Genomic DNA, 16587 nt, shown 5'->3' with positions numbered 1-16587 from the left:
CCTCTTCCGATGAGAGGCGGGGCTACGGTGTCCGCGGGAAACCCCGGTCAGCCGCCTTCTACTAGGTTCTGCTGCAGGAATGGCGGGCTTGGGGAACCTGGTCCTGCGGCCCTGGATTCGAGAGCTGATCCTGGGGTCAGAAACACTTTCAAGTCCACGAGCCGGGCAGCTGCTCAAGGTGAGCCCCTAGTCAAGGCCCAGAGCCCGGGTGGGAACCGAGGTAGTGGTATTGACGCAGGTCGCTGCCGTCAGGTATTGCAGGACGCAGAGACGCCGGGCCCATCCCACGCGCCTGTTGCCCCTGACGCCGGGGCTATGCTGCTTGTGTCGGACGGGACCCACAGTGTCCGGTGCCTGGTGACGCGCGAGGCCCTGGACACCTCGGACTGGTGAGAGAGACACCGCCGGGCTCAGGGAGGTCTGAGCCCAACCTGAGAGCAAGATAAGATGTTTGAGCCCGAGGTGGGTGGGGAGAAGGCGAGTCCCAGGCGGATGGGGCTTGTATTCCTAAGGGCTGGTCTTTGAGGGTCGCGCTCGCCCCAGGGAGGAAAAAGAGTTCGGATTCTGTGGAGCTGAGGGTCGGCTACTGCTACTGCAGGTCTGCGGGGTCCGCATCCAGGTCGCCGAGGGCTGCACGGTGAGTGGCAAGGGCAGGATGGGAGGATAACTGAGCCTGGCTTCTCATAACAACTTCTGATCCTGAGACTTTTACCCCCAACTCACTTCCTTCAGCCTGCAGAGTTCTACCTCCAAGTGGACCGGTTCAGCCTGCTGCCCACTGAGCAGCCTCGGGTACTGGTTACTGGTTGGTAAGTAATGCCTCCAAGGGCTGGTGGTGTAGCTTAGTAACACAGTGCTTACAATGTGTAAGATCCTGACAATCCCAGCACTCAAAGAAAAAAAATACCTCCACCACATGCATAGGCTTTTGGTCGGAGGGCTTGGGCCCCAAGTAACACTAACTACTTATTATCCTCTTTCCCTCAGCAACCAGGACTTGGATGTGCAGAAAAAGCTGTATGACTGCCTTGAGTGAGTCTGGGGTTGTGCTCTAGGGCCAAGGGTGGCTGGGTCAGGGGATGGCAGATCTGGAACCTGAGGTCTGTCTACTATCTTTCTATAGGGACCACCTTTCAGAGTCCACCTCTTCCAATGCAGGTACTAGTATGGATTGCCCAGTGACCCTAAGTAATTCCCTATGGAGTTTCCTTTCTGTCATCACTGTGCATTTTCAGGAAGTACCCCTACCACCTTATATTTCCTCCCCTTTGATTACTTGGTCTCCTGTCCCCAGGCCTAACACTGTCCCAGCTTTTGGATGAAGTGCAGGAGGACCAGCAGCATCGGGGGGCACTAGTACATCTAGCTGAGAGCTGCCTAGTGCTGGCAGGCCCTTGCACAGCACCCCCGCTCACCCACTGGGCTGCCTCACGCTGCAGGGCCATGGTTAGTGTCAGGCTTCCCCTGTGAGATGTCAGGGTAAGGAATTGGGCAAAGGCCAGGCTAAGAGTTCACATCCCACAGGGAGAAGCTGTGTACTCTGTCCCCAGCTTATTGCTGCACATTCCTGAAAATGACCAGCAAATTCTAAGCTCTCTGGGCTCAAGTCAGAAGGTACAAGGTAAGGAGAACTGGAGAGGTCAAAAGAAGAATCTCTAGAACCCAGGGCCCACAGTGCTGATGCACATCCCAAGAACCCCCAGACTGGTTGTGAGTTGTCCCTATCAAAACTGGCTCTGCAGGACCCATCTTTGAATCTGATCTCTAATTCTTCCTCATCCAATTCCTCAGGGGAGATGGTGCTCAGGCCACAAGCACTCACTGCTGTCAGTAAGGTTCCCAGACTGCACAGGATGCTGTAAAAGTTTGCAGCAGTGATGGGGTGACCACAGACCCTGCAGGCCTGGCTGAGCTCTTGGGCCACTCAGCTGGTCTGAGAGGACTGTACCCATAGTGAGTCTCTTCCTTCCCAGGAACTCCTGCCTTAACATGTCACATGCCATTGGAGGAAAGCAGTGCCAGCATCAGCCTTCTGCCTGCCCTGCCTTTGGCTGCCCCGGACCTGGTACAGAAGCACAGCTCCCAGTCCCTACCTGCCATCTGCTCAGCCTCTGGATCCCCGCCCTTCAGTTCCCCACACCCCAGTCATACATCCAACTCCCCACTCCTGAGCTGCACTCCCAGTCTCTCGCCCCTCGACCATAACCCCAGTCCATACCAGGCCCATGTGACCAGGGCCCAGAAACTTAGCCTGGAGTTCAGAGAGCTAGGGTTGCCCCACAAGAACCAGCGGTCTTTTCCAAGGACTGGAGCCAAGGGAGTCCAGGAGCCCTGCCCTTTCTGGGTGAGTATTGCCCCTCTGTAATTGAAGAATAGAATGGGGAGGGCCCTGAATAGAGCTGGGAGTTGGGTAAGCGTAGCTTTGGAAGGAATTAGGGGTCCTGTTGATCCCCCCCAGACACCACACCCCTTTCAGGACCCCCCAAAGAGGCATCGTGATGGTTCCACCTTCCAATATGAGTATGAACTACCCTGTGCATCCCTCTGTGCTCAGGTCCACGCTGTCAGGTGAGTGCCTGGGGCTGCCCTTACTCTGTTATTTTATTTATTTATCCCAGATTTTTTTTCACATTTACTTACTCTGTTGTTGAGTTTTTTTGTGTATTGCAGTGCTGGGGATGAGAACCCAGGGACTCACACTTGCTAGGCAGATGGTCTACTTCTAGGCTATATCCCTAGCCCTGCCCCTACTCTGATGGTCACCAGTTCCAGGCAACCTTGACCTGTAGCCATGGTTTCTTCCCAGGCTCCCTCCCCAACTTGTGGCATGGGTCTTGCACTTTTTGATGGAGCCACAGCCAGAGTCTGAGCTAACTCAAGTGTGAGGAGTCATGCAGGCACATCAGAGGATATGCATGTACAGGTCTGTGTCTAGGTGTGGACAAACTTATGTAGTCTGCTTCCTTCAAGTTTTTTAATAAAATAATCTCATGCGGCAAGAGAAGAGAGGATCAGGGGTTGGGGCCGCCGCCTCTTTGGTCTGTGGCTGGGGAGGGTGGGCTCCTCTCCGGGCTAGAGGGCTCTGTGGGCTGTGGGAGCAGAGGCTCAGTTCCAAGGCCAGATCCTGCAAGGGGTGAGTGGAAGAAAGAAAGGATCAGGGCTGAGCTAAGTAGTTCTGCCACCCTCCCAACTGACCCTGGCCCCCTCTTACCTAGGCTTGGGGATGGGGGTGCCTCAAGCTTTGGCCTGCGCTTGAGGACAGGGGAGCGCTGAAGCCTCAGAGGCCGTTCTAAGGAACACAGAAAGGTTAGCTCTTTGTACATCCCCAGCCATTTTTCCCATCTGCAGTCATGCAAGAATGCACACACACTCTAAGAAAACTACTGTCTTCAGAGCTTCCCTGTTCCCTATGTTGTCCTACCCCTTGTAGAGGTTGTTCTTTGGGAGGTAGAGCCAGGATGTAGGAGGGCTTGTCAAACCCTTGCACCTGGCCTTCTGGCTCTTGGATTTCTCCAAGGGCCAGACCACAGAAAACCCAGGAGCCCGGCCTCCCCAATCTCCTGCACTCAAGCACACAAGGAGGTGTGTCCCTCACCAGCAGGGGCCTGGAGCTGGTCCTCATGCACAGACACTGCTCGTCGCCCTGCCAAGAGAGGCCGAGGCCTCAGCTGGCCATCTGGGGGAGGCCAGGGTATCAGGATACGCTCCCAATAGTTACTCCCATTCCAGCCCTTGCCTCCCATCTTCAGGGTCTCCACGGGAGACAAGTTTCCAGCCAGGACTCCCTAGGCCCCAGCCCAGGGTTGGGGATGGTTTGCCTGCCTACCTTCATTCCTGGAGCCCAAGCAAGAGTCCTCTGGGAGGCCCAAGCTGTCTGGGGAGGGGCTGGCTCTGCAGGGGCTTGGGCTGGGACAAGGGGAGGGAGGTCCTGGACCATCCTGTTGGCCCCAACCTCGTCCTCTGAGCTCTGCATTCAACTGCTGTCCCAGTGTCTTCCAGGTGGCAGACTCAGGCCCCTGGCCCCCTGGGCCAGGTCTGCATGAGGGGTCTGCAGGGAAAAGGTTGTCAGCCAAGACCTGGTCCAGGCCCTGGAGATGGGTGTGAGCAATGGTCTTACCCCCCCTCTTGCCTGTCCCTGCACCTCCCATAACTCAGAGTGGCCTTTACTCACCAGCAGAGACAGAGTGGGTGCGTGACTTCATCGAGATGGGAGGGGTCTCCGTGGAACTGTCCATAATGTCACCTGCAAGTTGGGGCTGGGGGCTCAGACACCAGGCATTAGGGGCAAGGGAAAGAAAAAACTCTAGTCCCTCCCCCTCCCCCTCCCCCAGAAGAGTAACTGAGGTAACAACTATCTTTTCTTTTTTGGTACTGGGGATTGAACCCAGGGATGCTTAACCACTGAGCCACATCCCCAGGCCTTTGTATTTATTTTATTTTGAGAAAGGGCCTCACTAAATTGCTGAGGCTGGCTTTGAATTTTCCTGCTTCAGCCGCCCAAGCCACTGGGATTACAGGCATGTGCCAATATGCCCAGTAAGGTGGGGACTCTCTCTAAGGATACCTCCCTGCCCCAATCTACTACCTTACCCAGATTCCCACTTACCATCTGAGCCAGCTTTCTTGATCTCACCATCTTTGCTCTGTAGGAAACAAGACAGTCAAACCCCAGCCCTGCCCCTCTCACCCTAGCCTTGTCCATTTATTCATTCTTATTCTTATCACCCAGCCACAGAACATGGCAAACCCACCCCCAGCCCCCTGAGAGCTCAGAGTCTGGGATGACAGGTAGTAGGCACATCAAAATATGCATGCACATTTGTAGATACATAGTGTTATTTCTTAATTCTGTGGTACTTGTCACACTTTGTTTCTAAATGGAGGCTGGGTCTCACTTTATACCATGTTCTTCCTGAAAAGCTATTAAGTAGATGGTACATAGGGTTGTGGGCGTGGGGGGTGGGGTTCAAACCCAGAATTTTACACATACTAGACAAGTGTTCTACCACTGAGTTATATCCCCTAGCCTTTTATACTTTTGAGACAGGGTCTTACTAAATTGCTCAGGTTGGCCTTAAACTTGGAGTCCTCTTGCCTTAGCCTCCCCAAATAGCTGGGATTATAGGCATGGACTACCACACCCAGCAGGATGGACTGTGGTTCTTAATAGGGACTATGATTAAAAAGTGACATTAGCAAGGCAGCCAAGAAAGGAACTACAGGAATGGCTGAGGAGGAACCTGGTGTAACCCATGATGAGACTGCATGTGAAGCAGGGAGGAGTCATGCTGTGGAACACCTGAAGAGGCCTATAGTGGCGAAGACCCTATAGGATCATGTAGCAGGATTAGGAGTTTGGACAAGGTCTTGAGGGGAAGTCCCGTGGCTGTTTCAAGTATAGGTAACAGGGTCTGATTTCTGTTAGATCTGCAGAGGAAGTACTTTCTTAGGTCCTAGAAAAGATCAGTATCCTGTGCCAGGTCAGAAGCCAGAAGGGAATAAAGTTAAGTCTGAGACTATTTTGAGAGGGAAGGGAGTTGAACTGATAATTAAATTTGTGTGTGTCATAAGTCTCCTCCCCCTTGGTCACATATGTCACCCAGATTGCCACATGTCTTCTGCCCCCTCACTTCACACTCATGACCTCCCCAACTCACTTGCTTCCTCTTGCCTTCGGCACCCCCACTGCCTCGGCTTACGCCGATCCTCTGCAGCATCACTTGTACCCGCTGTTCAAAGGATGGGGCCAATTCTGTGTCTCCCCGCTCCAAGGGCCGCCGCTGGGACAGAGATAAGTAAGGAGAGAACCCACTGCCCTTAGTTCCAGAAGAGTCCTTGTCCCTGTCACCAGGCCTCACCTTATCAGGTCTGGCACCCAGTGTTGCCTCCTCCTCCTCAGCAGGCAGCAGTATCATCGAGTAGGCCTTGCTCTCCCGTGTGTAGCGAGGCCGGCTCCTGCGGGCAGTGTCAGGGCTGCTGGTGCCTCCCTCAACCCCACCAGGATCTTCACCACGCCCAGGCCGAACTGGTATCCGCAGCAAGTCTCCAAGTGTGGCTTTCCGGGTACGGGCTGCTGCCCCAGGACTGGTCTCTAGATCAGGCCGGGGACCCCGTGTTGAACGAGGCTTCTTAAAAGCAAAGAGAGTGCCCAGCTTCTTTCGAAGTGTACGGGGGACAGGAGTGGGACCCCCCTCAGTGGCCAGGTCCTCCTCGGGGGCCCAGCTGTGGGGATAATCAGCAGTAAGTGCAGAAGCCCATAGGCAGCACCCCCCTCCCACCCTCAGCAATGCCCCTCGCTCACAGACGATCCTGCTGGATCAGCCTTTTGGAGAAGAATTCCTCCACACCCTCATCCACGCGGGCACTGAGCCCATTCCCTTCCTGTGGTAGGGCTGGAGGCACCTGGGGGACACCATGAGGTCAGGGGTCAGGACTGGGTGAACTTGTGTCTTCTCCCTCCAGTGTAGCTGTTGACCCTGGTAACACTAGGAGCTGGGGTAGCCTTAGTGTTGGGCAGGAGTGCTCCCTCTCACTGCTGCCCCAGCCCCCCAGCCCACACCAGTTCTTGTCCAAGTATCTCATTCCCTGAACCACCAGGCCACCAGTAGGCTACAGCCCTCCCACCCCGCAGGGGTCACATACTCCTACTTAGCACCCACTGTTCCCAACAGTTCCTGCAGTACCCCCACCCCCACCCCGGCCTGCTGCCGGCTTAGTGGCGCCGGCTGCTGCGTCAGACCCTCGGGGGTGGGGGGGCCCTCAGGCCAGCCTCTGCCTTCTGCTGGTACCCAGCCCATGCATGCATCTCCCCAGTTATATACTGACTGGTCTCGCAGGAGTCGCAGGATTGTCCCCGCGGCTCGGCTGCCTAGCACCTATCAGTAACACCCGGGGAAAGAGGGCAAGACGGACACCCTCCCTCACACATCCACCCATGCAGCGGGCCACTCTGAGGCGCATCCCACATGAAACCCACACACCAGTGGCCTCTCAGGCATGGCCTGGGGTAGCGGGTAGCTGGGAAGAAGCCAGGACACGACTGAGGACCAGGTGGCCTTGGGCCCCCACGACCCGACTCCCTGCCAGCCCTCACCCGTGAGGAGCCATCAGGCCACTTATGACCCTTAGATCTAAAAGCCCCTGAATGGGGGAAGGGCGCTCACCTGGGGGCCCCCCGGCGGGGGGCGATGGTGGTGCTGGCGGCGTGGCCGTGGCCGGGCCCGAGTCGGATGGCGCAGGGGTTGTCCAGCGGGTGGCAGGTCCATGCGAGGCAGCGGGCCGGCTGGGGGCCCGGGGGCGGCAGGGCTAGGAGAGCCGCGCGCGGACGGCCCCGCCTGCGGCTCCGCATCTTCCCCAGGAGCCGCCAGCTCGGGCTCCCGCTCTGCTTCCTCAGCAGCACCTGAGGCGAGAGCACCAGAAGAGCAAGGAGCAGGAGTCCGAGGAGGTGGCGGCGGAGGCGCTAGGGCGGCGGGGGGACCCGCCCAGGGCGCGGGGAGGGGCCCGGCTACGCCGCCAGCCCCTCCCCCACCGCCACTGTCCGTGGTGCTGAGCGCCGCCCCGAGCGCGCGGCTCCGCATCATCATCAAGAACGCGTGTTCTTGGGGTAGAGAACAGGCAGGGAAGGCTAGGGAGCCGGTGTTCTGGCCCAGATCTGCTCAAATCTCACTCCGTGCTGACCTCAGCTTTGCAGGTTGCACAGGGTCTTGGCCTGGCCCAGGCAAGAGTTAGAAAGTACTGGAAACAGGACTGAATGAGCGTCAAGGTGTCCAGGTCCCCAGGTCTAATGGAGTGAGTTTCAGCCCGCTTGAGTAAACTCTCCTCCCCCAAGACCTTGACTTACGGTGACCAGAGGGAACCAGGTGAAAACAGTGACTGGGCTCAAGCCATTTTCGTGATGGACAGTCATCCTGGTGAGGAGGGCACAACTTCAGGCTGAGGGCACAACTCCAGAAAAACTGTTTCCATATCCCAGAGCAAGATGGAAAGATTTTGAGTTCTAGGCCTTGAATTTTGAGACTACTTACCTTCTTCTCCTCCTCCTCTTCCACTTCCTTCTCTTCCTCAGGGAAGAAAAGACATTCCAATTCCCCAGGTCTGAGGGAGCAGGACTCACCTCCATCCAGTGCTGCTAGGGCAGGGGGCATTGCTACTGGTGCCTGCTCAGCAAGATTCTCTACCTGTAATATCAGACAACTTAGAGATGGACAGTGCTAAGGGAACTCTGAAGTAGCCCTGGACTACATGACCCCAAAGGATATTAAAAAGCCCCTGCTAGGTGGATGGCCAGGTCACAGCATGTGTACATGTGCAAATATGTACACAACTCCTCACCAGCCGATCCCGGGCTGCACTTAGACCGGCCAGAGCCTGAGTCACAATGCTCTCTGCCAGGGTCCTGGTGACTGATAGCCGCATATCCCTATGGGCAGAAAAGGGTGAGGGTTAGTGTGCTGGCTGTGCTCAGCCTTACTCAAATCAGCCCCACCCAACTCATCCCCACCCTGCTTACCTGAGCCTAGTGAAGATATCTTGCAACAGCTGTTCTGGAAGCAGTTCTGGGAGGCCCTTTGAGCCTACAAGGACCCCTTCTAACTGCTCCCTCCAGCCAGGTCCCTGCAGCATTTGTGGGCAGAGGCTCCTTGTTGTGTCCAATGTGGCCTGAGTGAAGTCCTGGACAAAGGTCCAAGTATGATGAGGGTATAGCTAGGACCTATGTCCCTTGGCTTGAGGCTATAACTCTTACAAATCCCTCGTTGACTCAATTGATACCATTGTCAGGTCTATAGGATGAGGATATGCATATGGAGGTAGAGCTGGGGCAGGAGTACCATCTCACCTGGATGTCCTGGTGGCAGAGTTTGCCCACCTGTCCCAAGAGGCTCTCTAGCTTCTGCTGCAGTTGCCAGTGATGGCTTGGGGAATTCCCAGCTTCATCCAAAATGGGGAGTATCTGAGGACCAAAGAATAGAAGGAGTTACAAGTTGACATATGACTAAGAGGGGAAAGGTCCTTATAATGGGAAGGGGAGTGCTCACGCTGAGAGAGAAGTTGGCGTTTTGGATGGCATCCTCAGCTTGGTGCACAGCAGCTTCACCCTGGGGCCCAGCCCCACAGCCCAACAGCTCCATGTGCTCCTGCACCGACTGACACAGTTCGTTCACTTCCTGGGGGCATTAGGGATCAGTCCAAGCCTAGTCCCCTCCCAGTCCCCCAGACCTGCCTACATCCCTCCCAGGATCTCTAAAACTACACAATCAGGCCAGCTGCTTAGGAATCCTGTTTAAGGAAGAGAGCAGTGTCTCTTCCTTTGGGCCATTTTAGGGACTCAATGCTTCCTAAGTGCCCAGAACAGGAAGGAAAGAAGCTGTGAGTCATTCTGTGTTGTAGAAGCTCAGTCTGTCCACCATCCGCCTAGACAGAGCATGGATGGATGGGTGGGTCGGGGGCTGGGGGAGAGAAGAGAGTGAGAAGTCATGGAGGAGGACTGGGGGAGCAAGGGATATTTTTTTTTCTAAATATTCATCTTTTTTTTAGTTGTAGTTGGACACAATACCTTCATTTTACTTATTTATTTTTATGTGGTACTAAGGATCGAACCCAGGGCCTTGCACATGTTAGGCAAGCACTCTACCACTGAACTACAACCCAAGCCCCGCAAGGGATAACTCATGTTGAGGTGAGGAGTACATTTTGTTGCTGCTTTGGTTTGGTTTTTGTTGTTGTTGTTGTACTGAGGCTTGAACCCAGGGCCTTGCACATGCTAGGCAAGAGTTCTATTACTGAGCTATATTCCCAGACATTTTTGGTTTTTATTTTGAGACAGGGTCTCACCAAGTTGCCTGGGCTGGCCTTGAGCTTGCATTTTCCTGCCTCAGCCTCCCAAGAAGCTGGGATTACAGGGGTGCACTGCTGCACCTAACTGAGCAGTGCATATTTAAGAACTGGTCCAGAGTCAGGACCAAGGAGGACTTTGAGGGCTCCAATGTGGCCAGGAGGAAACTGGATGGATCTGGAAGGACACTTAAATCTCTGTCCACAGCACTTTGGTGGTAGTGGGCACCAAGAAAATTGGGCCCCAGGTTAGAGAATTGGGCTTTGGAGAGATGAGATCACTTGAATGTGTGTAGCATGCAGCCACCATAGGATGTTGGATCAAGATGTCTGAAGCTTAGGATTGGGAATGCAAAGGTGGGGATGTCTTGAAAAGTCTAAGTAGTGGAGGGATGAAGCCAGAGATGGAGCTGCTGGGTTTGGCCACAGAGATGAGTGGAGAAAGGAGGAGAGTGCTGTTGAGTGGAAAATCAGAGATGAGGCTACAGGAAGTGAGGGAAGATTTTAAAATACTTCCTGTCTTCAACAGGAAAATCTGTTTACATACTTAAATTAGGGGTGTTATTTGGAAACCTATTTCAGTAGTGGCTGGCTGTCTCTAGACCAAGGAGAGGAAATTTTCTGAGACAGCAGAACTCTGGCACCTTGGCCCCAGGAAAGTTATACCCTCAGACTTATGGAGGCTTACTCAAGGTTGGGGCAGGCAACACTGACCTGTTCTGAGCGATCTGAGACCAGACCCAGTGGCTGAAGGCAGGATGCATGGTCAGAAGAGACAGGATTTGCCCGGTTGTTCCTCAAGAGACAGGTTTGGATCTGGGAAAAAGAGATATTTAGAAATGGCAGGGGGCAGAACCATTATGTGGAGAAGCACAGGGGAGGAGGGAACCCCCACCTGGTGGACTGCACGGGCAGTTAGTTCCGGGCGGCTACGCTGTGCCTGAGCCACATCATTCAGTGGCAGAGGCATGTTCTTCAGGCTGTGGTTCTGCTCCAGGGCCTGGGCCACATCCAGCAAGCCCAGAGCAGATGTTTGGTTCCGGTCCCATATCACAGACCTGGGCCAGGCTGGACTTCAGTTGGGAGCAGAGCCCCACAAGGCCACACCCAACTCACAGGCCTTGCCCATTCACCCACTGGTCTGCTCCTTCAGCCCTACCATTTAGCTCAGCACTCTGCTTCTTGCCACACCCTCCTACCCTAATGGTCCCACCCCTAAGATGACCCTGCCCACCGGAGCCTTGTGTTGATTCGTAGTGCCTTGGCCAGCATCTTGGCGCCTGTATCCCCCATGGCATTTCCGCTGATATCCAGTGATGTCAGGTTAGGATTTGTGCCCAGGGCCCGCAGCAGGACACTGGCGCCTAGCTTTAGCCTTGACTCAGCCACAGACAGAGACTGCAGAGGCTAGGGTTAAAAGAAAGCTATTAATATTGGAGTTAAGTGATTAGCAATGGGAGTAGACCACAGGGTCTGAGGAAGCAAGAAAGAAGGGTCAAAGGGGTCTATTGCCCGAGGACCTTGCAAGGTCCTGTGAACTCACACAGTCATCATCCTGCATAAGCTGGACAATCCGGTGCAGGACGTCATCCAGGGTCTCCCTGTGGACAGGGATGCTGTTTGGTCAGGGGCCTAAGGAAGTGGGGTTCTGTCTGGGATAGCCAGGGGTGGGAGGGAAGCTCACTTGCACCGGACATTGAAGTTCCTTCCAAGCGCCACATGTCTTAAGGATCGGCTCCTCCCAATGGCCAGCACCAGGGTCACCATGTCTGAGCCGAAACCTGGGAGTAACTAGAGTCATACACAGGGGGATGCTGTGGGGGCAGGGTGGGGTGGATGATGAGAGGATGTGTTCCCCAGCAGCCTCACCATTATCTGCCAGATCCAAGGAGCTCACAGCACTGGCATCACACACTAAGTCTTGTATCACCTGGGCACCAGCCGAGCGCAGCTGGAAGTACAAAGTGGGATGCTCAGGCCACTTAGGCCACAGTGGAGAGGACAGGTGGCCAACAGCCCCATTCTTTCCCTCTCCCAGTCCCATTCCTGGTGTGTCTGTGCCTCTCACACCTAGAACAGCATGCTCACCTCACAAGCGCTGAGGTCCAGATGCAGGTCATGAATGTGCGTATTGAGTGCCAGGCCGTCTAAAAGGGCCCTGGGAAAGGATGGATGTCACAGGGGATAGCTGGAGTTGGGAAAGGTGGCCCCAGGAATCAAACGAATACCAAGAAGTCAGGATCAGATGTGGGGAAAGTTGTGGGGGCTTTAGGAGCACCAGAGAACTGGTTAAGGGGTTGCTGAACACATGAGGACATGAGGGTATGCAGAGAAACTGACCTGAGAGCATCAGGTGGCAGCTTGCAGCCCGCCAGGCCCAGGTGCCGCAGTGTCCCGGCACGGCTAAGGAAGAGCTGCAGTGCGGCAGGCGCGGCCCGGGACTTCCTGGGATGGAAAGCAGGAGAAGTAAGCTTCAGGGGCAAGGAGGCCCCTAGCAGCCTCTTCCTGCTCCCACCTGTCCCCCTTACGTGCGGGAGAAGACATTCCTTGAAGCATCGAGGTAGCTGAGGTTGGAGCAGCAGCCTCGGGACAACGCTGCAAAGAGCTGTGGGAGGGGGACATTGGTTACAGGTTGGAAGACGATGGTCTGACCACCCCCACCCGCTCTTCAGTCTACCCTACTTGGGCAACCAGGCCCCACCAATCATCCCCTCATGACCACCCTCTCACAGTGTCCAGGGCAGCATCAGTGCCTGCAAGATTCAGGAACGTCAGAACATTAGGACGACGCAGGAAACTATAGAGGCCCTGGTGGAAGGATGGCAGCCAGAGAGTCAGGGATCACCTACCTGGTGCTTCCTGATATCCCACTGCCTGCAGCAACCCTAATCTCTTGATTACAGTCACTCACCCCATTGTCTTCAGAGGCCCCCAGGGCCCCAGGATTTCCAGAAAGGTCCAAGTGGGTCAAGGCAGAATCAAAGTCAGCATTGATGGCCAGTGCCCTGCCCAGAGCCCTCATTCCTGGAGAGGGTGAAAGGGGTGATCCATCAATCAGGCAAATGCCCCTTCCCTTCTCCCACCCGACTGGCCACCCCATCCACCTCGTTGTGTCAGTCCTGTCTGTGCTAGGCTGAGTTTCTTCAGGGCTCCTGGACGATGCTCTAGGTGTCTGCTGAGTGCAGCCATGCCTGGGGATGGGACAGTGTTGTGAGACTTACCTCCTCCAGCCTCTTTCCCCAGGGCTATCCCAGGCTCAGCCATACCTCTGTCATCCAGCAGGTTCCCTGCCAAGCTGAGTTCCCGAAGTCCAGAGCTTGAATGTCCTGCCAGTGCCTGGGCTAGTCGCCGGACAAAGTCTCTGAGGACCAAGACCCCAGGCATGAGACTTAGACCTGAGATTCCCAACCATTCACCAGGCCACTAGCCCCCAGTCCCAAGTCCTGGATTGCCCTCCCCAAACCCTACCCTGTCCCCTTACCCTCTTAGGCCACAGGTCTCCAGCACCAGCTCTTCCAAGTGGGACGACTGACTCATCATGTGCAGAATCTGTTCTGAGACCTCGAGGCTCTGATACCAGAGGATAATGGCTCAGGAGACTGCACCTGGATCCCCACACCCTTGGCCCCTCCGTGCCCTACACCCTCACCAGCTTCATGTCCACACAGGAGAGGCACCGGAACCATAGGTTGTAAGACAGGGCAGCTACACTCAAGGCCAAGTCCCTGGAGGGAGCAGGCAGAGACAGAGCTCAGGGCTTTCTGGCCAGATTCTAGGACCAGCAACCCCTTCATGGAGAGGCAGAGGCCCGGGAAGGTGGCTCCTAGAATCCTCCACCCCTTCTAATCCTAGCAGGCCCCGCACCGGCTGCCAAGGTGGCTGAAGTCTCCTAGGTTGAAATGGCGGCAACCCTGACGATGATAGATGGTGTCCACATCCTGGATGGGAAGAAAGTGTCTACAAACAGCTTCAGGTCACAAAGGGTAGGGAGGGTCTCAGCATACATGGAGGACCAGATGCCTCCAGAGCCCCCAGAGAGGGCTCTACCCTCACCCACTGAATCTCCTCTTGGAAAGGAAAGCCATTGTAGTCACACAGAGCCTCGTAGGTCTCCAAGAAGCCACCTGGGGAGGTAGGTGCCAGGGGTATGATAGAGGAAAGGAGAGAGACAGAGGTCAGAAATGGAGGAAGATCAGATCCAGGTGGGGTGGTGGTTGTGACCCAACCCAAGTGGTTCTGTTCAGTTGGGAGTCCCCCAACTCCAGGGGTCTGGGGCTAATAGGTAGGGGGAGACTGGAAGGTCTATGTGGCCCTGCCTTGGCCCTCACCACAGGGACTGCCAGGTGCAGTGAACTCTGCAGAGCTGCTTCTCTCCAATCGAGCCAGTATGGAGGGGGGTGTGGGCTTCCGGAATAGCTTCCTGGGAAGGGGATAAAGGAGAAGAGGCAAGGGACTTCTAGTCCCTGAGAGGTGCCCATCCAGAGTATCTCCTGCTGCCCTCATTCGACCCTTTGCAGTAGTTTTCCAGACTCACCCAAGGGTAGAGCGAGGGAAGACCTTCTTGATGGCTGTAGCCACATGCTTGGCCATCTGTTCCAGGGCAGCTACACCAGGAAATTCCAGGACCAGCTCAGGCAATGATTCCAGCTCAAAGGTGGCCTGGGGAGGGAGGGTAGGACTGCTGGGCCCCAGCTCCATGTGTGGGAGCAGGTTTCCCTTCCAGAACTCCATGTGTAGGGAGTGAAGACTAGGCTGCAGGCCCAAGTGGTACCAGACGTCTTACCTGAGGAGGTGTCTCTTGAAGTGCCATGGCCTGGACTTCCAGGTAGCTGAATGTACAATCCACCTAGGGGGTGCTTGGATCAGCTGGGACCAAGCCCTGAGCTCACCCTCATGGGAGCCCAGCATTTTTTTTTTATTGGTTGTTCAAAACATTACAAAGCTCTTGACATATCATATTTCTTACATTAGATTCAAGTGGGTTATGAACTCCCATTTTTACCCCAAATACAGATTGCAGAATCACATCAGTTACACATCCATGTTTTTACATAATACCCTATTAGTAACTGTTGTATTCTGCTACCTTTCCTATCCTCTACTATCCCCCCTCCCCTCCCCTCCCATCTTCTCTCTCTACCCCATCTACTGTAATTCATTTCTCTCCTTGTTTATTTTCCCATTCCCCTCACAACCTCTTATATGTAATTTTGTATAACAATGAGGGTCTCCCTCCATTTCTATGTGATTTCCCTTTTCTCTCCCTTTCCCTTCTACCTCATGTCTCTGTTTAATGTTAATCTTTTCTTCCTGCTCTTCCTCCCTGCTCTGTTCTTAGTTGCTCTCATTATATCAAAGAAGACATTTGGTATTTGTTTTTTAGGGATTGGCTAGCTTCACTAAGCATAATCTGCTCTAGTGCCATCCATTTCCCTGCAAATTCCATGATTTTGTCATTTTTTAGTGCTGTGTAATACTCCATGGTGTATAAATGCCACATTTTTTTTATCCATTCATCTATTGAAGGGCATCTGGGTTGGTTCCACAGTCTAGCTATTGTGAATTGTGAGGAACCCAGCTTTTTGAGCAGCCTGGAGCCCAGAGCTAAACTTGTACAGACTGTCCTCTTTTTTTGCTGCTTGGAGCCTAGTGCTGGAAAGCCTGAGACCATAGGGCAAAGACAACTCTGCAGAAGCAGCCCCTAGCCAAGGAAGCTTCTGGAGGGAAAGTGGGGTGGGGGCCAGGCCCTGGGACTCACCCTCAGTGGGAGGCAGGTGTGGAGCAGGTAGGCCCTCCATCGCAGCAGTGCCTGAGGGAAGACAGAATTTGATTTTCTAGGTAGAGCAAGAAGTTTTTTGCTGGGCCCTAGCGCTCTCCCAGGTTCAATTCCTTCCCACCATACCAGGATATGACTTCGTTCCCCGTTCTCCTGCGGTAGCCAGGTTTTCAGGAGCAGCTCAGCCTCCTTGGGCCACAGGAATCTGGTGATCTCGCCTGTGGAAGGACAGTGCTGGGTTACTTTGGTCATGCTGTCAAAGCTCCTCGCACCCATGGTTTAAGCCAGGCTGGGCGCTAAGGGCTCATCTACCAGGCAGTCAGCAAGAAGTGGAGTGGATGCAGGGACGCTCCGGAGGTGCACAGTCCTCTGGGGTGCTGGTGGTGGTGGTGGCTTTGGTTTGGGGCCACGCTGCCTCTTCTGGGCCCAGTGGGCAGGAAGGACCAGCACTTACCTCGCAGCTCACAAGATATGCCGTCGGGGGTCTGGGCCATGGGGCCAGGCCAGCCTGGCGACCCAGCGATCTCGGGCAGGAAAGAGCGGCCACAGGAGAACACACAGGAAGCGCAGGCCCCAAACGGCACTGCAGCCACCTGTTCCTCCCGCAGCGGAAGGTACGCGCCGCTTCCTGCCAAGCCGCCCCCAGCCCGGCCCCTCCCCGCGGGCTGAGGCTTGCCCCGATTGAGGATTGTCGGGTGTGAGGGCGAGTTCCAGCTGCCCACCAGTCCTGTCACTCAGGAGCCTCTCCGCCAGAGTACACACACGGGTGGCAGTGGTGTGACGGAGATTCGCGTTTGTCCCGTGCCGTCTGCGGTTCCCCGCGTCCTACTTCCACCCCGCTCTGCAGTCCCTGCCTCGAACAGGAGGAGGCGCTGCCGCCCGGGGATCCCTATGGCACATCCTAGTTGGTTCCCTCCAAAGTCCAGACTGGGGAGTCGTGTTGCTCCGAACCTGGGGTATGTGACTCCCGCGGAATCCAT

General features: G+C 55.1%; 2 protein-coding genes across 4 annotated transcripts; one reads left to right on the top strand and one right to left on the bottom strand.

Moving 5' to 3' along the window:
• Nucleotides 1-21: 21 nt before the first annotated feature.
• On the top strand, nt 22-2938 carry ACD (ACD shelterin complex subunit and telomerase recruitment factor). The gene is made up of 11 exons (XM_081274991.1): nt 22-178; nt 253-389; nt 544-637; nt 733-809; nt 988-1032; nt 1124-1158; nt 1295-1446; nt 1525-1621; nt 1974-2344; nt 2477-2568; nt 2807-2938. Exons 1-11 carry the CDS (start codon nt 80-82, stop codon nt 2883-2885), a joined length of 1278 nt encoding a protein of 425 aa, XP_081131117.1. The 5' UTR covers nt 22-79; the 3' UTR covers nt 2886-2938.
• Nucleotides 2939-2959: 21 nt separating this feature from the next.
• Nucleotides 2960-16420, bottom strand: CARMIL2 (capping protein regulator and myosin 1 linker 2). Of its 3 annotated transcripts, XM_081274972.1 has the most exons (39): nt 16062-16420; nt 15734-15825; nt 15590-15640; nt 14615-14677; nt 14366-14490; nt 14160-14251; nt 13885-13955; nt 13696-13769; nt 13481-13556; nt 13313-13401; nt 13098-13192; nt 12936-13022; nt 12743-12855; nt 12562-12639; nt 12360-12436; nt 12172-12276; nt 11920-11989; nt 11701-11782; nt 11516-11612; nt 11375-11432; nt 11066-11238; nt 10727-10889; nt 10546-10647; nt 9036-9164; nt 8837-8950; nt 8510-8670; nt 8332-8419; nt 8025-8177; nt 7841-7907; nt 7164-7399; nt 6302-6402; nt 5859-6222; nt 5658-5780; nt 4607-4643; nt 4172-4243; nt 3827-4048; nt 3596-3676; nt 3212-3289; nt 2960-3124 (listed from the first exon to the last, which is right to left on the bottom strand). In XM_081274972.1, exons 1-39 carry the CDS (start codon nt 16099-16101, stop codon nt 3012-3014), a joined length of 4212 nt encoding a protein of 1403 aa, XP_081131098.1. In that variant the 5' UTR covers nt 16102-16420; the 3' UTR covers nt 2960-3011. The 3 variants fall into 3 exon arrangements, with proteins under 3 accessions (XP_081131098.1, XP_081131100.1, XP_081131099.1); XM_081274974.1 differs by lacking the exon at nt 3596-3676; XM_081274973.1 differs by lacking the exon at nt 12562-12639.
• Nucleotides 16421-16587: the final 167 nt, after the last annotated feature.

This window comes from Spermophilus citellus (assembly GCF_964194105.1).
Source record: "Spermophilus citellus genome assembly, chromosome: 18".
Lineage (NCBI taxonomy): Eukaryota > Metazoa > Chordata > Mammalia > Rodentia > Sciuridae > Spermophilus > Spermophilus citellus.
Note: the sequence above shows the minus strand (reverse complement) of the source record. Positions and strands in the feature narration are given on the sequence as shown.

Coding starts and splice junctions, on each gene's coding strand:
- CARMIL2 (XM_081274972.1), bottom strand. CDS start 16,101: ATGGCCCAGACCCCCGACGGCATATCTTGTGAGCTGCGAG. Junction 13,956..14,159: donor TGCACCTGGCAGTCCCTGTG/GTGAGGGCCAAG, acceptor CTACCTCCCCAG/GTGGCTTCTTGGAGACCTAC. Junction 4,644..5,657: donor CCGAAGGCAAGAGGAAGCAA/GTGAGTTGGGGA, acceptor TGTTTCCTACAG/AGCAAAGATGGTGAGATCAA.
- ACD (XM_081274991.1), top strand. CDS start 80: ATGGCGGGCTTGGGGAACCTGGTCCTGCGGCCCTGGATTCGAGAGCTG. Junction 179..252: donor GAGCCGGGCAGCTGCTCAAG/GTGAGCCCCTAG, acceptor CGCTGCCGTCAG/GTATTGCAGGACGCAGAGAC. Junction 1,447..1,524: donor CCTCACGCTGCAGGGCCATG/GTTAGTGTCAGG, acceptor CACATCCCACAG/GGAGAAGCTGTGTACTCTGT.